We start from the raw sequence: 27,252 nt of genomic DNA on the forward strand, positions 1-27,252 counted from the left end.
CCCTTTGAACCCCTTTAAGTCCCCAACTCAAAGGATTCAGGGCAACCCCTACACAGAACTTCCTAGGGGGTGTGTATATCCCAGTATTCTCCCCCTCTCACTAGCATTTTTATAGCTATTGATTCAAGAGCTATATTTGGTTTCAGATATGTTTTGATTCACCTTCAAGATGTTTTTAAATGTTGAGCTAATTCACTCATTTAACAAATATTTAAAATTACTGTTTGCCAGGCTCAGTTCTGGGCTCATAGAATATACAGTACTACATTTGATCTTAGCCAAAAGGCTGAGAAGTGATCATAGGATATACAATAGATAAAGCCTGCCCTTGTGGTGCTTACATTCTAATAAGAGAAGACAGACAATAAACATCACAAAGAAGTAAGTGAGGTGATATGCCACAAGGTGATGTGTGCAAAGGAGAAAATAGAGCAGGGTAAGGGGATTTAGGGACATCATATTAAGGGAGCTTGGCTTTTTTTTTTATTTGAGAGAGAGAGAGAGAGAGAGAAACATCAACCTGTTCCTATATGTGCCCTGACCAGGGATTGATCCCACAACCTTTGTGTATCAGGTTGATGCTCTAATCAACCATGCTATTCAGCCAGGGTGAGTGGGGGGCCTGGCATTTTTAAAGAGGGTGGTTTGGGAAGGCCTCATTGAGAAGGTGTCTGAGCAAAGATTTAAAGGAGGTGAGTGAGTGAGCCACTTGTGGGGAAGGAGTTGGTTGGGCAGAGGGGGCAGCCTGAGGAAGAAGCTTGCCTGGCCAGCTTGGAGATAATGGCTGCTTGAGGGAGTCAGGAGCCATTTTGAGGAGCCCTTCAGGCATTTGTGCAGAGCTGTGACATGATCTGACTGACTTACATTTTAAAAGGATGGCTCTTATTGCTCTCTTGATAATAGACTGAATTAGCAGTCAATTTACAAAACTGAGAAGCCCTGGCTGGGTAGCTCAGTTGGTTACAACATCATCCCAATATGCCAAGGTTGCAGGTTCCATTCCTGGTCAGGGCACATAAAAGAATCAACTGGGCCTGACCTGTGGTGGCGCAGTGGGATAAAGCATCGACCTGGAACACTGAGGTTGCCGGTTTGAAACCTTGGGCTTGCCTGGTAAAGGCACATATGGGAGTTGATGCTTCCTGCTCCTCCCCCTTCTCTCTCTTTCTCTCTCTCTCTCTCTCCCCCCTTTCTCTAAAAATCAAGAAATAAAATATTTTTAAAAAATCATAAAAAAAAAAAAGAATCAACTGCCCGACTAGTTGTGGTATAGTGGATGGAGTATCAACCTGGGATCCTGAGGGTCCAGGTTCAAAACCCTATGGTGGCTGGCTTAAAGCCCAAGGTCGCTGGCTTGAGCCCAAGGTTGCTGGCTTGAGCAAGGGGTCACTGGCTTGACTGGAGTCCCCCATCCCCTGGTCAAGGCACATATGAAAAGTAATCAATGAACAACTAAAGTCGTGCAACCACGAGTTGATGCTTCTCATCTCTTTCCTTTCCTGTCTGCCTGTCTGTTTGTCTCTCTTGCTTAAAAAAAACAACCAACCAATGAATTTATAATAAGTGAAACAACAAACTGATGTTTCCCTTCCTCTCTCTAAAAATAAATAAATAGTACATACATGCATAAATGAGGAGATTTTGCATATAACTCCTGATTTCTGCTTCTCTTATTTAAAAAAAAAGGCCCTGGCAGGGTAGCTCAGTTAGTTGGACCATCATCCTGATGCACCACGGTTGAGGGTTCGATCCTTAGTCAGGGTACATACAAGAATAAACCAAAAAAATCCACAAAGAATAAACCAGTGAATGCACAAATAAGTGGAACAACAAATTAATGTTTCTCTTTCTCTCTCAAAAAAAAAAAAAAGGAAAAGAAAATCAATAAATTAAATTTTTTTTTTTTGCCAGACCGGGCGGTGGCGCAGTGGATAGAGAGTCGGACTGCAATGCGGAGGACCCAGGTTCAGGACCCCAAGATTGCCAGCTTGAGTGCGGGCTCATCTGGTTTGAGCAGAGTTCACCAGCTTGGACCCAAGCTCGTTGACTCGAGCAAGGAATTACTCGGTCTGCTGAAGGCCCACGGTCAAGGCACATATGAGAAAGCAATCAATGAACAACTAAAGTGCCACAACTAAAAACTGATGATTGATGCTTCTCATCTCTCTCTGTTCCTGTCTGTCTGTCCCTGTCTATCCCCCTCTCTCTGACTCTCTCTCTGTCTCTGTAAAAAAAAAAAAAAAAAAAAAAATTTTTTTTTTTTGTATTTTTCTGAAGTTGGAAACGGGGAGGCAGTCTCCCACATGCACCTGACCGGGATCCACCTGGCATGCCCACCAGGGGGCGATGCTCTGCCCATCTGGGGGGTCGCTCTGTTGCAATCAGAGCCATTCTAGCTCCTGAGGCAGAGGCCACAGAGCCATCCTCAGTGCCCGGGCCAACTTTGCTCCAATGGAGCCTTGGCTGTGGGAGGGGAAGAGAGAGACAGAGAGGAAGGAGAGGGGGAGGAGTGGAGAAGCAGATGGGCGCTTCTCCTGTGTGCCCTGGCTGGGAATCAAACCTGGGACTCCTGTACACCAGGCCGATGTTCTACCACTGAGCCAACCGGCCAGGGCCTAAAAAATAATTTTTTTAATAGGAAAATTTGGCCCTGCCCAGATAGCTTGGTTGGTTAGAGCATTGCCCTGATATGCAAAGGCTGCAGGTTCAGACCCCAGTCAGGGCACATACAGGAATAGATTGATGTTTCTGTCTGTCTCTCTCTCTCTCTTGCTCCCTTCCTCTCTCTCTAAAATCAGTCAATCAATATATATATTTTTTAAATAAGAAGATTTGGTTCACTTGGGCCTATCTCTCCTCATGGAGATGATAGTAGCCACACCCCTTTCAGGTAGGGCATGAGATCTCCCTTTGCCTGAGTCCCACGCATTCCCTATTGCTCCCAAACAGTGACACTGTAAGTAGCTATTTGTCATCATGTTCACATTGTTGTTTTTATAATAAAGAGAAAAACAAGCCTGACTAGGTGGTGGCACAGTGGATAGAGCATCGGACTGGGATGCAGAAGGACCCAGGTTCGAGACCCCGAGGTCGCCAGCTTGAGCGCGGGCTCATCTGGCTTGAGCAAAGAGCTCACCAGTTTAGATCCAAGGTCACTGGCTCCAGCAGGGGGTTACTCGGTCTGCTGAAGGCCCGCGGTCAAGGCACATGTGAGAAAGCAATCAATGAACAACTAAGAAGTCGCAACGCGCAAGGAGAAACTGATGATTGATGCTTCTCATCTCTCTCCGTTCCTGTCTGTCTGTCCCAGTCTATCTCTGCCTCTGTAAAAAAAACAAACAAACAAAAAAAAAAAAAAAGAGAGAAAAACAAAATGTTTTTGCACCCACATTTTCATTAAAAAGTTAGAAAATTAAAGATACCTGAAGATGGCATTGTGTTTGAAGAAAGATGGGGGGATAGCATTTCTTTAAGAAAATGAAAAAGAGCTCTGGCTGGAGAGCAAATTGCAGAGGTTGCCGGTTCAATCCCCGGTCAGGGCACATACAGGAATAGATGGGTGTTCCTGTCTCTCTCTCTCTCTCCCTCTCCCATACTGCCTAACATCAATGAATTAAAGAAAATGAAGAATAATTCAATTTTTAAAATATGCAAAGCACTTGGATCAAACTAATATATATAATATAAATATAGTATAAACCCTCATTTACATCACCTATCCAACCTCTGTTGGCATTTGAATTTGTGATTTCTGTTCTGCATTTTATAAAATGCTGCCACACCCATGGCCTCATTTGAATACTGTGTGCAGCTATAGAGTTAGTGAATTTTATATTCTTATCCTCTCCATTCTATTTATTTATTGTTTATTTTAATACTTTCAATGTGTTTTTTAAAAATATTTTATTTATTGATTTTTAGGGGGGGGAGAGAGAGAGAGAGAGAGAAGGGGAAGGAGCAGGAAGCATCAACTCCCATATGTGCCTTGACCAGGCAAGCCTAAGGTTTCGAACCGGCAACCTCAGTGTTCCAGGTTGACGCTTTATCCCACTGCGCCACCATAGGTCAGGCTCAATGTGTTTTTAACATTTTTTAAAATTGTAGAGTGAGAGGAAGAGAAACATCAATTTGTTGTTCCATTTATTTATTTTAGATTTTATTTATTCATTTTTAGAGAGAGAGAAAGAAGGGGGGTAGGAGCAGGAAACATCAACCCCATATGTACCTTGACCAGGCAAGCCCAGGGTTTCAAACCAGTGACCTCAGTGTTTCAGGTCGACACTTTATCTACTGTGCCACCACAGGTCAGGCAGTTTCATTTATTTATGCATTCATTGGTTGAGTGGATCAAACTCAAAACCTTGGTATACGTGGATAATGCTCTAACGGTTCTAACCGACTGAGCTGCATGGCCGGCCAGGGTTATCCTTTCCATTTTATGTGGAGGGAAATGGAGGCAGAGAAAGATTCTGAGGTACAGGCAACAACACAGAACTGGTAATAGGGCAAACTGGCCCTTTGTTGTTTCTGTAATGGAACTGCTCAGTCTTAGACCTGTAACCTTTATTTATATTAATGGCCCAAATGCAGTTTCCAAGTAAAGAACACAAGTGTCCAAGCACCCTTTGAACTTTAAAAAGACATAAAAATGTATCTTATTCACTATAGGACCATGAGTGAGTGAGTAACTTACTTAGCACATAGTAAGCACCCACTAAATATTAATATTGTTATTTTAATAGCCCCTTACAATGTTTTTCAGTCTTTCTGCTTTCAATGACCGGTTGATTGACTGATCCAGTGCAGTGGTTCTCAAGGGTAGGGTGGGGAGCAATTGACATTCCATCCAGTCCCTTCCCCACTTGCCCTGGAGACATGCAATGTCTAGAGACAATTTTGGTTGTCATAACTGAGCGGGAGTAGATGCCAAGGACGCTGCTAAACATCGTACAATGCACAGAACAGCCCCCTGCAATAAAGAATTATCCAGCTCAGCCGTGGCCAGGTAGCTCAGTTGGTTAGAACAGTGGTCCCCAACCTTTTTTGAGCCATGGGCCGTTTTAATGTCAGAAAATATTTTCACGAACCGGCCTTTAGGGTGGGACAGATAAATGTATCACGTGACCGAGACAAGCGTCAAGAGTGAGTCTTAGACGGATGTAACAGAGGGAATCTGGTCATTTTTTAAAAATAAAACATCGTTCGGACTTAAATATAAATAAAACGGAAATAATGTAAGTTATTTATTCTTTCTCTGCGGGTCGGTACCAAATGGCCCATGGACCGGTACTGGTCCACGGCCTGGGGGTTGGGGACCACTGGGTTAGAGCACTGTCCAGACACTACGAAGTTGAGGGTTTGATCTCCAGTCAGGGGTCAGGGCACATACAAAAATCAACCAATAAAGGCATGAATGTGGAACAACAAACAAATGTCTCTCTCTAACTATCTATCCCTCTCTTCCTCTCTCTCCAAAAATCAATCAATAAATTAAAATTTAAAAAGCATCCCCCCCACACACTTTTTTTTAAGTGAGAGGAGGGAAGAGATTGAGATAGACTCCTGCAAGTGCCCTAACAGGGATCCACCCGGTAACACCTGTCTGGGGCCAGTGCTGGAACCAATTGAACCACTGGCTGCAGGAGGGGAAGAGGGAGAGAAATGGGAGAGGGAAGGAGAGAGAAAATGGTCGCTTCTCTTTTCTGCCCTGATCAGATATTGAACCTGGGACATCCATATGCCAGCCCATGCTCTATTCATGGAGCCAACTGGCCAGGGACAAGGTATCCTTTAAAAAAAAAAAAAATTTATCCAGCCCAAAATGTCAATAGCTTCCATATAGCCTGAGAAACCCTGCACCAGTATAAGGGGTCTCCTAGTGTCTGAAGGCACTCCTGCCCTGGCCAGATAGTTTCTAGAGCATCAACAGAGGTTGCTGGTTTGATCCCCAGTCAGGACACATATAGGAACAGATCAATGTTCCTCTCTCTCTCTCTCTCTCCCTAAAATCAATAAAATAAACATTAATAAAATAAAGGTACTCCATAGTCCACCTGGGTGACTGCATCAAGGGAGGTAGGCTTTGGAGTAAGAAAGACTAGGTTCTGCCATTTTGTTAGTGTTTTGGGTGCATAGTGGGCATCCAAAATATGCGTACAGTTGAAAACTCAATTACTAATTGCATGAATCTAAGCAAGTCAAAGGTCTCAACTTTAATATGTTTTATCTGTAAAATAGGGATAAAAAGCCCTCCTCTAAAACTGAGGAATTGGAATAACTGAGATAACCTTAGTAAAGTTATTGCACAGTACTTGGCCTATAGCACTTCTACTTCTTTTTGTCAGTTAATTTCTCCCTCTTTCAAACCCGAGTTCTAATCCAGATTCAGCTCTTTCTTTAGCTGAGTGACCTTGTGCAAGTCAATTCCCTCCCCCCCTTCCGTAGGCCTCGGTGGATTCTCTGTAAAATTACAAAGTTAGCCTCTGATCTCCAAGCACGCTTCCACCACCATAATGGGACTGTAAAGTTTACAGACCGGCTTTCTTCCCCGGAGACTAATGGTACGGTCCCAAAGCAGCTCCCCCACCCCCCTGCCGCGGACCTTGGTACAGACCCAGGGGGCCCTGGGCTGCCTCTCCGGGCTGCCCTTGCCCCTTGCCGAGTTCCGGGCCTGTCCTTGCGCAAGCTGATTGGCTGGAGCAGTGCCCGGGCTGCGTGGCTATAGGTGAGTCCGGGAGGGGCGGGCCGAGCGGGCTGGAGGCCCGCCCCCTCCCCCCTGGGTCGGACGCTGAGCGGAGCCGCGAGCGGGAGGCCTGACGGACGGACAGACGGACGGGAGGGACCTGAGGCAAGCAAGATGGCGCAGACTCAGGGCACCAGGAGGAAAGTCTGTTACTACTACGACGGTGAGCACCGTCCTCTAGGCGGGGGCGGGGCTTGCTGGGCCGAATCCGGGAGCGGGAGGCTGAGGAGACTAGAGAGGGGAGGCTGGGAGAGGCTGAGGCGTTGGGGAGAGGCTGGGAGAGGAGGCTGAGGGGAGAGGAGGTCCGGGCTGAGGGAGGAGGCACGGAGGCTGGAGGTCGGGGCTGAGCGAGGAGGCTGAGAGGAATGAGACCGCGCTGAGGAAAGAGGGCGAGACTGAGGGAAGAGGCTCAAGAGGAAAAGAGACGGAGGCTGAGGGAGGAAGCTAAGAGAAGGAGGTCGGGCCTGAGGTCGGAGGCTCAGGGGGTTGGAAAGGAGGTCGAGACTGAGGGAAGAGCCTGAAGCCAGGGGTCCCCTTGGGGAAGCCTGGAGTAACCTTGGTGGGACATTTTGAAGTCCGAGGGGGAGAGTTTGAGTGGGACTCCTAGATGGGAGGCTGGTTCGGAGGTGGGGGGCAGAATATGAGGAAGATTGCAAGGGTCTGTCCTCTTCCTGAGAACACCAAGGTCTTTCTCCGCCCCTCTCCTTCCTCATCCTCTTTGGGGAGAGCCCTTCGGGAATCACCAACCAGTGGTCACTCCTGTCCCTCCCCGGGTCTCTGAGCAGGGCCTGCGTTAGCCACTGGGAAGTGGGGCCCCTGGGGTTGGAAGGAGAAGGATGCATCTTTTTCGTGTAACAAAAATCTGCCCAGCAGCTTACTCTAAACTATATATATATATGTAGCATTTAGGTGCTGGGGTCAGGGAGGTGCCCAAGTCACTTCTCATCTTCAGCTCAGTTCCGAGAGGGGGAGGGTAGACAGCCACCCAGGCTTGCCCTCCAGTGTCTTGCTGGGATTCAGGAACTCTCCATGTTACAGGGGCACTGAGGAGAGGCACCCAGCCCAGCCTCAGGAATTAGGGAAGGAGGTGCCACCTCAGTTAGGACCAGAACAGGAGTTATTAGCCTGGCACAGGGATGGCAAAGACCACAGTGAGTTTAGAGATGAGAGAGGGGACAGCAGGTATGTGTGCAGTACGGCTGAGGTATAGATTTGAGGGCAGAGTGTAGAAGGCAGGGAGCAGGGCTAAGGGAAAGGTTGGAAGTGACAAGGCTGAAGAAGTAAATGGGGACCTGATCATGAAGGGCAGGGCATGCTAAGGTGGACTTCGCTCCTGAGGGCATTTATGAATCATTGAAGTTTTAATGCAGTTTAGTGACCTCATCAGATTTCTACCTTAGAACTATCACTGTGGGACAGAAAATAAATTTGTGAGTGTTGGGCTAAGGAAGAAGACAGGAGCCCAAGTTTCTGGTTTGGGCAGTTTGATGCTGAAGTCTTTGGAGATATGTCAGTTGATAACCCTTTTTTTTTTTTTTTTTAAAGAAATATTTGTTGAGATGCCTGGGGGATATCCAAGTTAGAGGTGTCCAGTAGGCAGCTGGCCATTCTGGCCTGCAACTGAAAAGACAGAAATGAAAAGATAGAGATTTTTGGTAGTTGTCAGCGTGCAGATGGGAGTTTTATTAAAGAAAGGGATGTAATTGATCATGCAAGAAGTATAGAGTAGAAAGAGAAGAGGGTCCAGGGTGGAATTCTAAGGAAGTAGACTGAGGAAAAGTCTAGCGTCTTTCATGCTCTCTGCTCCCCTGTCATAACACTTGTCGCTGTGTATTGAAACTGCCCATTTACTAGTTCATACTTTTTACAAATAGTAAATGTCTAAGGGGAAGAACCATGTCTTATCTACCTCTGTATGTTCAAGTCCCCAAACAGTGATTTCTTCTAGTAGGCTCTCAGTAGATAATTGTTGACTAAATGAATAAAGATACAGAGGGAATCACCAGAAATGTAAGTGAACCAGAAAGTGATGGGGAGGGAGTGGCAAATATTGGCAAGAACTATTTCCTGTGCAGGGGAACTGAAGTGGGTGAAGAGGAGACATGAGGTTGAACCATTTTTAACAAACGAAGCTTGTCCAGGGCAGATAGAGATGGTTATTGATAAAGAGGAGATACAGTGGTTGTGAGTCGAGCATATTCAAATTCTTACAGAAAATATAGCCAGAGAGAAGGAAAGGTTAAAGATATAGGATAGAGGGGCTAGTAATGATAGAGGTTCCTGAGGAGACCAGGTGAGATGGACACCAGAGCACATAGAAGAAGTTCCTTCTTGATGAGAGGGTAAATGGTCAGGAAAAGTTCAAGTTGATTTGATGGGGAGAGTTGAGGGAGTTTTCAAGATGAAGTAGAATATTCCTTTTCCTGAGGGTGGAGGAGGGCAGTTGGTAGAGTAGAAATCTTGAAGAATGATCGTTGTTAAATAGCTGCTGTGAAAGAGGGAGCAAGGAAAGTAAATTTGGATGGATCGCTGGGCCATGGTGAGGGCACATTTTAGGCTGGATCCTATGACTTTGTAAGCATATCAGTTTGCACAGTTTTGTGATCTCCAGACTCTTAGTTTAAAAAAGGAAAAAGGCTTGACCAGGTAGTGGCGCAGGGAATAGCACGTCAGACTGGGATGTAGAGGACCCAGGTTTGAAACCCTGAGGTTGCTAGCTTGAGCGTGGGCTGATCTGGCTTGAGTGTGGGCTCACCAGCTTGAGCACAGGGTTGCTGGCTTGAGCATGGGATCATCCGGCTTGAGCATGGGGTCACTGGCTTGAGCAAGGGGTCACTTGCTCTGCTGTAGCCCCATGGCCAAGGTACATATGAGAAAGCAATCAATGAACAACTAAAGCGATGCAACTAGAAGTTGTTGCTTCTCATCTTCCTCCGTTCCTGTCTGTCTGCCTTGTTTATCCCTTTCTCTGTCTCTCTCTCACTAAAAAAAAAAAAAAAAAAAAGTAAAAGAAAGATCCTGGCTGGGTTGCTCAGTGGCTCAGTGGATAGAATGTCGTCCCAGATCAACCCCCGGTCAGGGCACATACGAGAAGCAACCAATGAGTGCACAACTAAATGGAATAACTAAGTGGAACAATGAATTGATGTTTCTGTCTCTTTCCCTTCCCCTTCTGCTTTCCCTTCTTTCCTCTCTCTCAAATCAGTGAAGGAATTTTTTAAAAGACTTTATTTATTATAGAGAGAAGGGGGAGGAGGAGCAGGAAGCATCAACTCCCATATGTGCCTTGACCAGGTCAACCCAGGGTTTCGAACTGGTGACCTCAGCATTCCAGGCAATGCTTTATCCACTGTGCCACCACAGGTAAGGCCAGTAGAGGAATTTTTTGAAAAAGCCTGACCAGTGGTGGTACAGTGGATAGGGCATTGACCTAGGGCACTGAGGTCCCAGGTTCAAAACCCTGAGGTCACTGGCTTGAGCCCAAGGTTGCTGTCTGAAGCCCAAGGTCGCTGGCTAGAGCAAGGGGTCAGTAGCTCTGCTTGAGTCATCCCTCCCCCTATTAAGGCATATATGAGAAGCAATAAACGAACAACTAAAGTGCTACAACTATGACTTGATGGCTTCTCATCTCTCTCCATTCCTGTTTCTCTTTCTGCAAAAAAAAAGGATAGATTGAGATTTTTTTTCACTGGTGCTGAAAAATCTGCCTCATACTGATGGATTCCTAAGGAGAGATCTTTGAGTGTGCAGTTCACTAGATTTTGGAGTATTATTACAGAAACTTTCTACCAAGTAAACTCAATGAGCCCTCTAGATCAGGGGTCTCAAACTCAACTCAGCATGTGGGCCGCAGAGCAAGATCACAGCCGTTTGGCGGGCCGCACTAGGTCTACAAAAGGCAACTGTTACGCAACACTTTTCTCACTGCAGTTGAAAACAAAAAAAAAATCAGTACAAGCACAATCGTACATGCAGTATACTCAGTGTCACAAAACTACCAGAAACTGTAGTTCGCATCACAACTGCTGTTAACTAAGCTAATATCTAGCTAGGATGCTAGAGAAATGAAAAATACAAGTAGGCCCCTAGGCTTACTTAATTTTATCCAAAATATTTTGAACTTCGTGGATTAGTCTGCGGGCCGCACAAAATTGTTCGGCGGGCCGCATGTGGCCCGCGGGCCGCGAGTTTGAGACCCCTGCTCTAGATTGAGTGCAAACTGAAGTAGCTAGCTACCTGGGAAACCCAGAATAGCTTTTAGCATTCTGGATACAGAGTCAGAAGAGTTTACTCCTGGATCATTCATTGGCTGTGCGATCTTGCGCAGGCACTTAACTTCTTTTCTGAGTCTCAGTTCAACTCTTTGAAATTGTATTGAGCCTCTGTGATATACAGAGCATATTTGTCCTTGCCTTGAAGGAGCACCCAGTCTTGTGGATATAAATGTCAGTAATTCAGGAATGAAACAAAATGAATTGAGTGCTATATACAAATTGCACACAAAGAACAAGACCATTTATTCTGGTCAGGAATATAGTTGCAGCTTGAGCTAGGCTTTGTAGTATGAGAGTATGAGGATTATCAGAGAAGGAAGGACATTCCAGGTCAAACGAACAGTTTAAACTAAGGATATTTAGTGAAGGTGAATGCCCTGTTCAGGATGCTGATAATAATCCAGTGGTTTTTTGTTTTGTTTTGTTTTGTTTTAATTTATTGGTTTGAGAGAGAGAGAGGAGGGGTGGCAGAGAGAGAGACAGAAACATTGATATGTTCTTGTATATGCCCTAAGTATTGAACCTGCAACTTTTTTGCATCAGAACAACACTCTAACCAACCAAGCTATATATATATATTTTGCTAGGGTGATAATCTAGTGTGTTTAGAGAAAATATAGGTAAACTTTCTTTTTTCTTTTTTTTTTTTTTCATTTTTCCAAAGCTGGAAACGGGGAGGCAGTCAGACAGACTCCCGCATGCGCCCCAACTGGGATCCACCCAGCATGCCCACCATGGGGCGATGCTCTGCCCATCTGGGGCGCTGCTCTGTCGCAGCCATTCTAGCGCCTGAGGCAGAGGCCATGGAGCCATCCCCAGCGCCTGGGCCATCTTTTGCTCCAATGGAGCCTCGGCTGTGGGAGGGGAAGAGAGAGACAGAGAGGAAGGAGAGGGGGAGGGGTGGAGAAGCAGATGGGTGCTTCTCCTGTGTGCTCTGGCCGGGAATCGAACCCGGGACTCCTGCATGCCAGTCTGATGCTCTACCACTGAGCCAACCGGCCAGGGCCTAAACTTTCTGTTAAGGGCCAGATATTAATTATTTTAGGCTTTGAGTGCCATATGGGTGGGTCTCGGAGGCAATTATTTTATTCAACTCTGTTATTATAATGTGAAAGCAGCCATAGATAATATATAAACTCTTGGGTATGGCTGTGTGCCAATAAAATTTTATTTACAGAAGACAGGCAGCCTATTGTATTTGGCCCAAGGGTTGTAGTAGTTTGCCTACTCTCAGCTAGAGGAGAGAGGGAGAGGCAGAGAATTGTGGGGGAGCATGGTGGTAGGTAGGTAGCAGGAAATGAAGCTGGAAAGGTAGATTTATTTATTTATTTACTTATTTATTTTCTTAAGTGAGAAGCATGGAAGCAGAGAGACAGACTCTCACATGTACCTTAACTAGGGTCCACCCAGCAAGCCCCCTATTGGGTGATGCTCTGCCCATCTGGAGCCATTGCTCCGTTGCTCAGTAACTGAGCTATTTTAGTGCCTGAGGCAAGGCCATGGAGCCATCATCAGTGTCTGGGGCCAACTTGCTCCAATTGAGCCATGGCTGTGGGAGAAGAATGAGACAGAGAGAAAGAAGGGAGAGGGGTAGGGATGGAGAAGCAGATGGTTGCCTTTCCTGTGTGTCCTGACCCAGAATCAAACCTGGGACATTCACATGCCAGCTGACGCTCTATCACTGAGCAAACCGGCCAGGGCTGGAAAGGTAGATTTAGAAAATTCTTGAGCCTAACCTGTGGTGGCGCAGTGGATAAAGCGTCGACCTGGAAATGCTGAGGTCGCCAGTTCGAAACCCTGGGCTTGCCTGGTCAAGGCACATATGGGAGTTGATGCATCCAGCTCCTCCCCCCTTCTCTCTCTCTGTCTCTCTCTCTTCTCTCTCCCTCTCTGTCTCTCTCTCCTCTCTAAAAATAAATAAATAAAATTTAAAAAATTAAAAAAAAAAAAAGAAAATCCTTGAGCCCTAGCCCAATAGCTCAGTTGGTTAGAGCCCTAGCCCAATAGCTCAGTTGGTTAGAGCCCTAGCCCAATAGCTCAGTTGGTTAGAGCATTGTCCCAGGGCACATAGAAGAATCAACCAATGAATGCGTAAATAAGTGGAACAACAAATCAATACTTCTCTCTATTCTTTTCTCTCTAACAATCAATTTTAGCCTGACCTGTGGATAAAGCGTCGACCTAGAATGCTGAGGTCGCGGGTTTGAAACCTGGGCCTTGTCCAGTCAAGGCACATATGGGAGTTGATGCTTCCTGCTCCACCCCCCCACCCCTGTCTCTCTAAAATAAATAAAATCTAAAAAAAAACCAACTCAATTTTTAAAAAAGTCCTTGAATGCCAGGGTACTGAAGTTGTTCTTTATTCTTCATCCTGTTAGTAGATGGGGAGCAGAGCCATAAGTATTTTTGAGCAGGGGGAGGGATGTTATCAAAGCTGTGTACAGTGTGACATAGTTTGAATATGAAGGCAGAGGAACCAGTTAGAAGGCTATTGCTGTAAATAAAGCAAGAAGTGATAAGAGTTTAGTTTTCTTTTCTAGATCACAGGAATAAAACTCCCTTTCTTAACTCTTTTACTTGGTTATTGTGAGGACCCAGTAAGAAAATGAATGTGAATGGGCATTGACAACTAGAAAGTGTCACAGTGTATAAGTGGTTAACTGTATAAGCGGTGAACTGTGGCTTATAATAATTCTGAGTATTGATGGTTATTTTTCTGTTATGGGAGTGGATTCCTTGGAGATACAGTGTTACCTTGCTGGGTACAGTTTCCAAGTAGCTTTGGATTGAACTCCTCACACTCTTTAGTAGTGCCTGTGGGTTCCAGGGGAAGAAACTAGGCTAGATTGACATCCATAAATGCTGACCTCACCAGGGTCCCCTGCCTTTTTTCCTTTGGAGTTATCTTTCCTCAAGATACTGAGAATCTTAAAGACTAGATTGAACCATAAAGAGAGTTTGCCTAGGAGTTTATTGGAAAAATTCCTGGGTTCTTCTGGGAGTGTGTGTTTGTGTCACTGAAACTGTCACTCTTTCTTCTTCAGGAGATGTTGGAAATTACTATTATGGACAGGGCCACCCAATGAAGCCTCACCGAATCCGCATGACTCACAATTTGCTGCTTAACTATGGTCTCTACCGAAAAATGGAAATCTATGTGAGTTACTGGGACCTCCACCCCTCAACCTCATCAGCTGTGGTTCCCAATATGTTTTTTGGGTTTTTTTTAAGACAGAGAGAGACAGAGAGTGGGACAGATAGGAACATACAGACAGGAAGGAAGAGATGAGAAGCATCAAGTCTTCGTTGCAGCAGCTTAGTTGTTTATTGATTGCTTTCTATATGTGCTTTGACTGGGGGGGGCTACAGCAGAGAAAGTGACCCCTTGCTCAAGCCAGCAACCTTTGGCTCAAGCCAGTGACCTTGGGCTACAAGCCAGTGACTTCTGGGCTCAAGCCAGCAACCATGGGAGCATATGTATGATCTCATGCTCAAGCCAGTTTGACCCTGCGCCCAAGCTGGTGAACCCGCGCTAAAGCCAAATGAGCCCCGCTTATGCTGGTGACTTCAGGGTGTCAAACCTGGGTCCTCTGCATCCCAGTCTGATGCTCTATCTACTGCGCCACCACTTGATCAGGCCCCAATATGTCATTTATTATCTTATTTTCTTAAATACTAATTCATCAAATATGTTGAGTGGCTGTTATGTGGCAGACTGTAAATCAGGGGTTGGGAAACTTTTTGGCTGAGAGAGCCATGAACGCCACATATTTTAAAATCTAATTCCGTGAGAGCCATACAACGACCCGTGTACGTTAGGCATTATCCAATAAAAATTTGGTGTTGTCCTGGAGGACAGCTGTGATTGGCTCCAGCCACCTGCAACCATGAACATGAGCAGTAGGAAATGAATGGATTATAATACATGAGAATGTTTTATATATATATATATTTTTAAGATTTTATTTATTCATTATAGAAAGGGGGAAAAGAGAGAGGGAGAGAGAGGGAGAGAGAGAAGGGGAGAGGAGCAGGAAGCATCAACTCCTATATGTGCCTTGACCAGGTAAGCCCAGGGTTTTGAACCGGCAACCTCAGCGTTTCTAGGTTGACGCTTTATCCACTGCGCCACCACAGGTCAGGCTGTTTTATATTTTTAACGTTATTATTTTTTTATTATTGTCTGTGAGCCAGATGCAGCCATCAAAAGAGCCTCATCTGGCTCGCGAGCCATAGGTTTCCGATCCTTGCTGTAAATGATAGAAATTCTGGTTTGTTTTTTTTTGTTTTTTGTTTGTATTTTTTTTCTGAAGCTGGAAACGGGGAGAGACAGTCAGACAGACTCCCACATGCGCCCGACCGGGATCCACCCGGCACTCCCACCAGGGGAGACACTCTGCCCACCAGGGGGCGATGCTCTGCCCCTCCGGGGCATCACTCTGCCGCAACCAGAGCCACTCTAGCGCCTGGGGCAGAGGCCAAGGAGCCATCCCCAGCGCCCGGGCCATCTTTGCTCCAATGGAGCCTTGGCTGCGGGAGGGTAAGAGAGAGACAGAGAGGAAGGAGGGGGGGGCGGGGGTGGAGAAGCAAATGGGCGCGTCTCCTATGTGCCCTGGCCGGGAATCGAACCTGGGTCCCCCGCACGCCAGGCCGACACTCTGCCGCTGAGCCAACCGGCCAGGGCCAGAAATTCTGTTTTTAAGGAGTTCACTCTAGTACTGGAAACTAACATATACACAGATAAATTGTAACACAGTTTGTAAATGTAACAATTTAAAAAATGTAGCCTGACATGGCCTGTGGTGGCACAGTGGATAAAGCATCAACCTATATCAGGGGTCTCAAACTTGCAGCCCGCGGGCCACATGCGGCCCGCCCACCAATTTTGTGCAGCCGCAGACTGGCCCGCAGACTAATCCACAAGTTTGATTAGTCTGCGGGCCGCACAAAATTGGTGGGCGGGCCGCATCATTGTGATTGTGGGTTAGAGACACTTGGATTGCCTGGTCAAGGTATATACAAGAAGCAACTATGGTTCCCACTCCTTCTCCCCCTTGCCTTTCTCTCTCTTCTCTCTCTCAAAATCTTTTTTTTTTTTTTTTTTTTTTAATTAAGTGAGAGGCGGGGAGGCAGAGACAGACTCCCACATGCACCCTGACCGGGATCCACCCGCTAAGTCTCCCACCAGGCTATGCTCTGCCCATCTGAGGTCACTGCTTCATTGCTCAGCAACTAAGCTATTTTATTTTAGCGCCTGAGGTGAAGCCATGGAGACATCTTCAGTGCCTGGAGCCAACTTGCTCAAACCGAGCCGTGGCTGCAGGAGGAGCAGAGAAAGAAAGAGAAGGGGGAGGGGTGGAGTGCTTAAGCGGATGGTCACTTCTCCTGTGTGCCCTGACTGGGAATTAAACCTGAAACTTCCACATGCCAGGCCAATGCTCTACCGCTAAGTCAACCGGCTAGGGCCAAATCTTAAAAAAAAAAAATGTAGCCTGACTTGTGGTAGTGCAGTAGATAAAGCATCGACCTGGGACACTGAGGTTGCCAGTTTGAAATCCCAGGCTTGTCCAGTCAAGGCATATACGAGAAGCAACTACTGTGAGTTGATGCTTACTGTCCCCTCACATTCTCTCTCCTCTCTCTAAAATCAATAAATAAAATCTTTTAAAAAAATGTACAAGATGCAGAGATCAGGAGGAACGAAGGAGGAATGGAGCCTTGGGATGTTTCCTAGAGATGATATTTAAGCAGTTTTAAAGATTGAATAGATTTAGCCTGGAGTTCAGGAGGAGAACTAGTGTTGCAGGCCAAGGGAAGAATACACACAAAAAGGCAGAGAGACCTTGTTCAGGTAGCTCAGTTGGTTAGAGAATCGTCCAGATACGTCAAGATTGTGGGTTCGATCCCCAATCAGCACATACAAGAAGCAACCAATGAAGGCACAACTAAGTGGAATGACAAATCAGTGTTTCTTTCTCTCTCTCACCCTTCCTCTCTCTAAAAAAATCGATCAAAAAAATTTTTTTGTTGATCAAATTTTTTTAAAAGGCAGAGAGATAAGAACAATATGGTGTATTTGGGAAAATACAAGTAGTAAGTAGTTCAGTGTGCAGATGTTGCTATAGTGTAAAGTTTACAGGTAAGAGTGGGGGCAGCTAGAGCTGGAAAGTTCAGCAAGGATCAGATGCGCTATACTAAGCAGCTCTGATGGGCCAAGGTAAAAAAATTCAATGCCTAAAAAAAAGAATGATTGGAATTTGCACCAAGTCTCTAGTTACCAGAGGTATAGACTGTCTAACTTCTTGACTCAGTTCCTGCTGATCTTTGGTCCATACAGTTTTTAAAGAGATGCTAGAAATCTAGATTATGTAAAATCTCCCAACAAAAACCTCCAGCAAAAACTTGTTGGCCTAAGTTGTTTTTTTTTAAACCTGTACAAACAAAAATACATCAGTACATGTGTGGACCATATTTTGTCCAAAGATTTCCAGTTTGAACCTCTTCTGGAGACAGTAAGAACAAGTGAAGGATTTTACATGAAATAGTGATAGGAACAGGAATGCATTTTAGAAGCAGGGAGGCCAGTTAGGAGGCTGCTGCAAAGGTCCAAATGAGAAAATAAAGAGGATCTGGGGGCCCATGTTGCCTTATGGTTAGAGCGTAAGAGTGTTGTTAAAGTGTGCCAGCAGCTTAAGTAACCTAGCAACAGCAGTATCTTCCTCACCATTCCAGAGAATGAAAGGGGATGAGTTTTTCTGCCCAGATGGCCCACAGAGGCAGCTGGGGAAGCCAGAGGGAAGGGAAGGTAAACAGGAGCAGACAGACCTTGGGACCAGAGAGGTTTTTCAGGTGTGAAAGGCAGCTGGGAATGAAATATATAAAAGGTGGCAAGGTTTTCAGGGACTCGAGAGAGCAGACTACATTTATTGTAGATGAAGATACCTGAATGTGGAATAGTAAGCCTGAAGACTTTCCAGAACTGCCTATTGTACATCTGCACCATGCTAATCTGGCCCCAACTTGCCTTATTTCCCGCCTTTCCCCCCTTGGCCTTCCAAGTGAACCAGATCAGATTCTGCATCTTTCCACCCCATCTGACTGGGATTATTTACTGTGCTCAGTCATATCTTCCTCATTATCAAGAGTCACCCTCAAGCCCTCTTTCTGTCATTCATCATATTTTTGAGTACTGTCATACCCCAGGGACTATATTAACCTCCATGAGAGATAATTGAGAAATTTAAAAATGGATTCTAGCCTGACCAGGCGGTGGTGCAATGGATAGAGCATCGGACTGGGATGTGGAGGACCCTGGTTTGAGACCCCAAGGTCGCCAGCTTGAGCACAGGCTCATCTGGTTTGAGCAAAGCTTGGACCCAAGGTCGCTGGCTTGAGCAAGGGGTTACTCAAGTCTGCTGAAGGCCTATGGTCAAGGCACATATGAGCAAACAATCAATGAGCAACTAAGGTGTCGCAACAAAAAACTGATGATTTTTTTTTTTTATAAATTTTTATTTTATTTATTCATTTTTAGAGAGGAGAGAGAGAGAGAGACATTAAGGGAGAGAGAGGAGAGAGAGACAGAGAGAGAGAAGGGGGGAGGAGCTGGAAGCATCAACTCCCATATGTGCCTTGACCAGGCAAGCCCAGGGTTTCGAACCGGCGACCTCAGCATTCCAGGTCAACGCTTTATCCACTGTGCCACCACAGGTCAGGCGAAAAACTGATGATTGATGCTTCTCATCTCTCTCCGTTCCTGTCTGTCTGTCCCTATCTATCCCTCTCTCTCTCTGTCTCTGTAAAATAAAATAAAAATTTTTTAATTATTATTTAAAAATGGATTCTGTTTTCAAGTGAAAGGAAAAATAAACTAATATTTATTGACAGTTGCTTGGTGCCTGGCCAGGGTTACCTATTATTTCATGTAATCCTTATAACATCCTTAACTTATAGATAGAAAATAAGCTCAGAGAGGATAATTAACATGCCCAAACTTACATAGCTATTAATAGATGAGCTAAGTCTCCCAACCTATAGCTGTCTGGTTCTAGTATCTGTATCTGTCCATTTGTCCCTTTTTACTTCCTAAACAACCTTTTAACAAGAAGTCTAGAAGTATATGGTCTCAGGATTTTTTTTTTAATTTTCTGCCATGTCTTGAGGGACTGAGGCTTATTCTGTCCTGCTCAGCCATCCTTAGCTTATGTAATTTCATCGCTTCTCGGCCTTTTGGCTAAGATCAAATGTGAAGCTTATGTGATTTCATCTTTATGTTTTTTAGCCTAGAAGTCACATGATAGCTATCTCCAAGTATTATGTCTTTATATGACAGAATCCAAAGAGGAAGGGAACAAGGGTAAATGCATCAATGCCCACTGTCTCCAGCCCATACTCTCCTTTTTATTAAAGAGTAAAAACCCTAGCCTGACCGGTGGTGGCATAGTGGACAGAGCTCAGCCTGGGCCACTGAGGTCCCAGGTTCAAAAACCTGAGGTCGTGGGCTTAAGTGTGAGTTTATCGGGCTTAAGTGTGAGTTTATCTGGCTTAAGCGCAGGCTCACCAGCTTGAGCATGAGTTTATCTGGCTTGAGCACAGGCTCATTGGCTTGAGCACGGGGTCACCAGCTTGAGTGTGGGTTCATTGAAATGATCTCCTGGTCACTGACTTGGGCCCAAGGTCTCTGGCTTGAGCAAAGGGTCACTGGCTCAGCTGGGGCCCCTAGTCAAGGCACATATGAGAAAGCAATCAATGAAAAATTAAGATGCTGTGGTCTTGGCTGGATGGCTCAGTGGTATAGTGTCAGCCTGGCGTGCAGGAGTCCCAGGTTCAATTCCCGGCCAGGGCACACAGGAGAAGCGCCCATCTGCTTCTCCACTCCTCCCCCTCTCCTTCCTCTCTGTTTCTTTCTTCCCCTCCCATAGCCAGGGCTCCATTGGAGCAAAGTTAGCCCAGGCGCTGAGGATGGCTCTATGGCCTCTGCCTCAGGCGCTAGAATGGCTCTGGTTGCAACAGAGCAGCGCCCCAGATGGGCAGAGCATCGCCCCCTGGTGGGCGTGCTGGGTGGATCCCGGTCGGGCGCATGTGGGAGTCTGTCTGACTGCCTCCCCGTTTCCAACTTCAGAAAAATACAAAAAATAAATAAATAAATAAAAACTAAGGTGCCACAACTATGAATTGATGCTTCTCATCTCTTTCCCTTCCTGTCTGTCCCAGTTTGTCCATCTCTCTTTCTCTACCTCCTTTGCTGAAAAAGAAAGGAAGAAAATAAAGGTACCGTATTGGAAATTATGTCAGATGTGTGATATTCTTATTGTAAACATCTAAAGCAAAACCTTAATATTATCTCTCTTTTCAAAATCTCTAGACCTTGTTCTTTTTTTTTTGTATTTTTCCAAAGTTAGAAGCAGGGAGGCAGTCAGACAGACTCCCACATGCGCCCAACTGGGATGCACCTGGCATGCCCACCAGGGGGCGATGCTCTGCCCATCTGGGGCATTGCTCCACTGTGACCAGAGCTATTCTAGTGCCTGAGGTGGCCATGGAGCCATCCTCAGCGCCCAGGCCAACTTTGCTCCAATGGAGCCTTTGGCTGAGGGAGGGGAAGAGAGAGAGAGAAAGGAAGGAGAGAGGGAAGGGTGGAGAAGCAGATGGGCGCTTCTCCTGTGTGCCCTGACTGGGAATTGAACCTGGGACTTCCACATGCCAGGCCAACACTCTACTGCTGAGCCAATTGGCCAGGGCCTAGACCTTGTTGGTTTTTTTGTTTGTTTGTTTGTTTGTTTTCCTGAAGCTGGAAACGGGGAGAGACAGTCAGACAGACTCCCACATGCGCCCGACCGGGATCCACCCGGCACGCCCACCAGGGGCGACGCTCTGCCCACCAAGGGGCGATGCTCTGCCCCTCTGGGGCGTCGCTCTGCCGCGACCAGAGCCACTCTAGCGCCTGGGGCAGAGGCCAAGGAGCCATCCCCAGCGCCCGGGCCATCTTTGCTCCAATGGAGCCTTGGCTGCGGGAGGGGAAGAGAGAGACAGAGAGGAAGGAGGGGGTGGGGGTGGAGAAGCAAATGGGCGCTTCTATGTGCCCTGGCCGGGAATCGAACCCGGGTCCCCCGCACGCCAGGCCGACGCTCTACCACTGAGCCAACCGGCCAAGGCCGACCTTGTTGTTTTTAATGTGATTTTTCTCTTTCATTGGCCTTACCATTGAGTGTGACTCTTTGTCCTTTCCCCCAACATTGTTTCTCTGCATTCGTCCTGTCTATTCTCTCCTTTCTCTGGGCTGTGATCCTAGCATTCCTTTCCCAAAGCACAGATAGACATTTTTAGTATCTATCCTGAAATTGATGGCTTTTGAGAGTCAGTCCTGAAAGATGCTCCATAGACTTCTCATGGAAGTTGCTGTATTACTTTTGTACTTCTGCCTCAATACCTGAAGGAGACATGTTGAGGCCTTTTTCACACAATTTCACCCTTTTTTGGTCTCTTTCCCAATTCTGTTTTCCATATACCTAATTAATCTCTCCCAGAATATACATCCCGGTTTTCATCTAGGCACCTTGCTATTTACATAATCAAAATTCCTGCTCTCTTCCTTGTCTTCGATGCTAATTTTGTATATTCCCAGGCTTCTTATTGCCTTCTGTTCTTTTGTTCTTTTTTTAAGAAGTGTTTTTATAAAATATTGTTAGATATGAAAGAATTTTTATAAAATACATGTAAGGTATCATCACATTACAATTAATACCACCTAGTTTAAGAAAAGGAACATTTCCATGACTACTAAAGCCCCCGTATGCCCTTCTCTGACCCTATCTTCCCAGAGTTACCCTCTGCCCTAAATTTGAGGGGTTTATTATTTCCTTGCTTTTCTATATAGTTTTACCAGTGTGCATTACTATCTGGTACGTTTTAGTGTTACATATTTGAATGTTACATAAGTGGAGCCATACAGTATGTATTATATGACTTGCCTTTCTTGCTCAACATATTCCTAAGAGTCATATATATTGATGCATGTAGCTATATTTATTTTTACTGTATTTCATTGAAAGAATATACTACAATTTATCTATTTTATCATTGGTGGGCATTTGGTTTGTTTCTACTTTTTGGCTATTAACACTGCTGCTGTGAACTTTTTTTTTTTTTTTTTTTGCTGTGAACTTTTTTATGTGTGTGTGATAGAGACAGAGAGAGGTACAGATAGGGGCAGGAAAGGAGAGAGATGAGAAGCATCAACTCTTCGTTGCGGCACCTTAGTTTCTCATTGTTTGCTTTTTCATATGTGCCTTGACTAGGGGCTACAGCAGACAGAGAACCCCTTGCTCAAGCCAGCGACCTTGGGATCAAGCTGGTGAGCCTTGCTCAAACTAGATGAGCCCGTGCTCAAACTGGTGACCTCAGGGTTCAAACCTGGGTCCTCTGTGTCCCAGTCTGATGCTCTATCCACTGCACTACCGCCTGGTCAGACTCTGAACTTTTTAACAAAATTATTTATTGATCCCTGGCCAGATAGCCCGGTTGGTTAGAGCATCGTCCCAAGGCACAGAGATTGCTGGTTCGATCCCCAGTCAGGGCGCATACAGGAACAGATTGATGTTCTTATCTCTTTCCCTCTCCCTTTAATATCAATAAAATAAAAGTTAAAAAAATGATTTATTGAGCCTCACCAGGTGGTGGTGCAATGGATAGAGCATTGACCTGGGATGCTGAGGCCCCAGGTTCAAAACCTCGAGGTTGCTGGCTTGAGCGTGGGGTCACCAGCTTGAGCATGGGATCGTAGACATGACCTCATGGTCGCTGACTTGAAGCCCAGCATTACTGGCTTGAGCCCAAGGTCACTGAATTGAGCAAGGAGTCATGGTTTGGCTGTAACTCCCCCATCAAGGCACAGATGAGAAATAATCAATGAACAACTAAAGTGCTGCAACTACAAGTTTTTTTTTTGTTTGTTTTTGTTTTTTTTTTACAGAGACAGTGAGTCAGAGAGAGGGATAGACAGGGACAGACAGGAACGGAGAGAGATGAGAAGTATCAATCATTAGTTTTTCATTGCGCGTTGCAACACCTTTGTTGTTCATTGATTGCTCTCTCATATGTGCCTTGACCGTAGGCCTTCAGCAGACTGAGTAACCCCTTGGGTCTAAGCTGGTGAGCTTTTGCTCAAACCAGATGAGCCTGCGCTCAAGCTGGCGACCTCGGGGTCTCGAACCTGGGTCCTCTGCATCCCAGTCTGACACTCTATCCACTGTGCCACTGCCTGGTCAGGCGCTACAAGTTTTTGATTCTCATCTCTCTCCTTTCCTGTCTGTCTGCCTCTCTCTCTCTTACTAAAAAAAAAAAAAAAAAAAAAAATTGATTTTAGAGAGAGTAAGGGGGCGAGAGAGAGAAAGATCAATTTGTTCTACTTATTTATGCATTCATTAGTTGATTTTTGTGTGTATGTGAGAGAGACAGAGAGAGGGACAGATAGGGATAGACAGGCAGGAAGAGAGAGAGATGAGAAGCATCAATTCCTTTTTGCAGCTCCTTAGTTGTTCATTGATTGCTTTCTCATATGTGCCTTGACTGGGGGGGCTACAGCAGAGCAAGTGACCCCTTGTTCAAGCCAGATGACCATGGGGTCATGACAGTGATCCCACACTCAAGCCAGCAACCCAATGCTCAAGCTGGTGAGCCCGTGCCCAAGCTGGTGACCTCGGGGCTTTGATCCTAGGTCCTCTGTGTCCCAGTCTGAAGCTCTGCACCATCGCCTGGTCAGGCTCATTGGTTGATTCTTATATGTTCCCTGACTGGAGACTGAACCTGCAAGTTGAGTGTATTTGGACAATGCTAACCAACTGAACTTCCTGGCCAGAGCCGGCCAAGACTTCTGTGAACAATTTTTTTTTTCAAGTGAGAGAGAGATAGAGAGACGGACAGACAGACAGGAACGGCGAGAGATGAGAAACATCAATTTGTAGTTGCAGCACTTAAGTTGTTCATTGATTGCTTTCTCATATGTGCTTTGACCAGGGGGCTTCAGCTGAGCCAGTGACACCTTGCTCAAGCTAATGACCTTTGACCTCAAGTCAGTGATGTTGGGCTCAAGCCAGCAACCTTGAGCTTCAAGCCAGTGACCTTGGGGTCATGTCTGTGATCCCTTGCTGAAGCTGGTGACCCCACACTAAAGCTGATGAGCCTGCTCTCAAGCTGGCAACCTCACAGTTTTGAACCTGGGTCCTCAGTATCCCAAGTCGACACTATCCACCGTGCTACCACCTGTCAGGCACTGCTGTGAACAATCTTAAACATGTTTCTTTGCACATATGCTAGAGTTTCACTAGGGGATTTACTAGGAGTAGAATTGCTTGGTCAGAATGTGTGCATAGTCACTCTTAGTTGGTAATGCCAACATGGTTTCCAGTTGCCAGCAATGTAGAAGAATTGCAGTTGCTCTAATAATTTCCTTTATTTTTCATTTTAAATTTTTATTTATTGATTTTAGAAAGAGAGGAAGAGCAAGAGAGAAAAGGGGAGGGAGGGAGGGAGGGAGAGACAGAGAGAGAAACATTGATTTATTATCCCACCTATCCATGTATTTATTGGTTGATTCTTGTATGGCCCTGACTGGGAATCGAACCCGCAACCTTGGTGTATTGGTAAAAACTCTCTACCCATCTGAGCCACCCATCCAGGGATACTCTAATTTCTTTACTTGATTTTGTCATGTTTATATTTTTATGCCAATTTTGGTAGGCATGAATGATATCTTATTGTTTTAATTTGTATTTCCCTGGTTAATAGTGAGCCTGAGGATCTTTTTGTACATTTATTGGCCATTCAGGTTTCCCTACTATTGAAATTTCTATTCAAGCTTTTGCCTGTTTTCCATTTGATTGTCTGATTTTTGTTTTTGTTTTTGTTTTAATTGGACCTCAGATACACAGAATAGGATTAGTCATTATCTTTGGTTCATAAGCATTAAAAAAGGTCCATGCTTGGCTTTTTTTTTTTTTTTTTAAGTGAGAGGAGGGGAGATAGACAGACTCCCAGTGTGCCCTGACGAGGATTCATCCAGCAGTCCCTAACTGGGGCCAATGCTTGAATCAACCAAACTATCCTCAATGCCTGAGGCTGATGCTTGGACCAACCAAACTATCCTCTTCGGCACCTGGGCCAATGCTTGAACCAATCAAGCCACTGGCTGTGAGGGGAAGAGAAAATGAGAAGGAGAAGAGAGAAAGAAAGAGAAGCAGATGGTTGCTTCTCATGTGTACCCTGACTGGGGATTGAACCTGGGATGTCCACACATGGGGCCAACACTCTATCCACTGAGCCAACCAGCCAGGGCCTGACCGTCTTTTTGAAAAATTGATTTTATTCTGCTCTTGCCAGCTAGCTCAGTTGGTTAGAATGTCATCCCAATATGCCAAGGTTGTGAGTTCAATCCTTGTTCAAGACACATAAAAGAATCAACCAATGGATACATAAGTAAGTAGAATAGCAAATTGATATTTTTCTCTCTCTCCCTCTTTCTCTCTCTCTCTCAAAACAATAAATAAGAATTTTAAAAAATTATTGTCAGTTTATTAATTTATTACTTAATATTTTAATAATGCAATGAACCTCCATATTTCTACAACCCACTCTTCTAAATTTTGTTTATCTTCTTGCTCTTACTTATTTTTGAATGCCTTTTTGTTTTTGGCCTTTTATTTTATTTTTTAAGATTTTATTTACTTTAGAGAGGGGAGGGGGGAGAGAGAGAGAGAGAGAAGGGAGAGGAGCAGCAAGCATCAACTCCTATATGTACCTTGACTAGGCAAGCCCAGGGTTTTGAACAAGCGACCTGAGCGTTCCATGTCAATGCTTTATCCACTGTGCCACCTCAGGTCAGGCTGCAGTTGTTTTCTATTTAAACATATATTCACCCTCGCCGGATAGCTCAGATGTTTGAGCATCATCCTGAAGTACAGAGGTTGCTGGTTTGATGCCCAGTCAGGGCACATATAGGAACAAATCCATGTTCCTGCCTCTTTCTCTCTCTCCCCACCCCTTCACTAATATAAATAAATTAAAATTTTTGCCTGACCAGTGGTGGCTCTGGATAGAGCATTCACCTGGGATGCTGAAGTCGTCGGTTTGAAATCCCAGGCTTTCCTAGTCAAGGCACATATGAGAAACAATCAATGAACAACTAAAGTAAAGCAACTACAAGTTGATGTCCTTCTCTCTCTTTCTCAAAATCAATAAATAAAATCTTTAAAAATAAATAAGTAGGCCCTGGCCGGTTGGCTCAGTGGTAGAGTGTCGGCCTGGCGTGCAGGAGTCCCAGGTTCGATTCCCGGCCAGGGCACACAGGAGAAGCGCCCATCTGCTTCTCCACCCCTCCCCCTCTCCTTCCTCTCTGTCTCTCTCTTCCTCTCCCGCAGCCAAGGCTCCATTGGAGCAAAGTTGGCCCGGGCGCTGAGGATGGCTCCATGGCCTCTGCCTCAGGCGCTAGAATGGCTCTGGTTGCAACAGAGCAATGCCCAAGATGGGCAGAGCATCGCCCCCTGGTGGGCATGCCGGGTGGATCCCAGTCGGGCGCATGCCGGAGTCTGACTGCCTCCCCGTTTCCAGCTTCAGAAAAATACAAAAAAAAATTAAATAAATAAGTAAATTATTTAAAAAATAAACATATTCAAAGTCTATATAGATTTGTTTCTGCTAGTTATTGTTTGTATCGGCTTTCATAACTGGTGCTTTTGTTTCCTTGTGTGTTTTGTAATTTTTAACTGTAAGATCGTATTTCTTGGAACTCTGTGGCCTGGGATGAAGATGGGTTCTTAGAGCAAGGTTTGCTTTTTCTTTTTTAAAAGGGGCAGCTTTTGAGATGGGCTTTGTCCTTTAGAGATTTGGGATAAGGATCAATTTCAAATTGTAGGAAGAACATGATCATAGACATTGTGGTGGGTAGCTGTATAGGTCTTGTTCAGGAAGAGGGCATGGGGGAATTTGATTGGAAAAGGAAACTTGCAAAATTCTTTGATTACTCTGTCAGAATTTAGAATTTTTTATAATTAGGGAGTCATTGAATGTTTTAGAGCAGGGCAGTGACTTTTCAAGATTTTGTGACACCATTACAGGAGATTGATTGGAAGAGATTAAGGCTGGATATAAATGGGACCAAGTCTGAGGCCAAAAATAATTTAAGTGAGAGTTAATTTATTATGGCAACAGATATTTACTGAGCACCTGATAAGTGCCAGGCAC

At 45.3% G+C, this 27,252-nt stretch overlaps 1 protein-coding gene across 2 annotated transcripts in view; it reads left to right on the plus strand.

Annotated features, from left to right (window-relative positions):
• The first annotated feature begins 6,764 nt into the window (after positions 1-6,764).
• Positions 6,765-27,252, plus strand: part of HDAC1 (histone deacetylase 1) — a 47,653-nt gene continuing 27,165 nt past the window's right edge. For both annotated transcript variants that reach the window (XM_066375741.1, XM_066375742.1), the window contains exons 1-2: positions 6,765-6,905; positions 14,061-14,173. In XM_066375741.1, coding sequence (XP_066231838.1) covers positions 6,857-6,905; positions 14,061-14,173 — 162 coding nt within the window. In that variant the 5' untranslated portion in view covers positions 6,765-6,856. The remainder of the gene's footprint in view (positions 6,906-14,060; positions 14,174-27,252) is intronic.

Source organism: Saccopteryx leptura, chromosome 3, assembly GCF_036850995.1.
Source record: "Saccopteryx leptura isolate mSacLep1 chromosome 3, mSacLep1_pri_phased_curated, whole genome shotgun sequence".
NCBI lineage: Eukaryota > Metazoa > Chordata > Mammalia > Chiroptera > Emballonuridae > Saccopteryx > Saccopteryx leptura.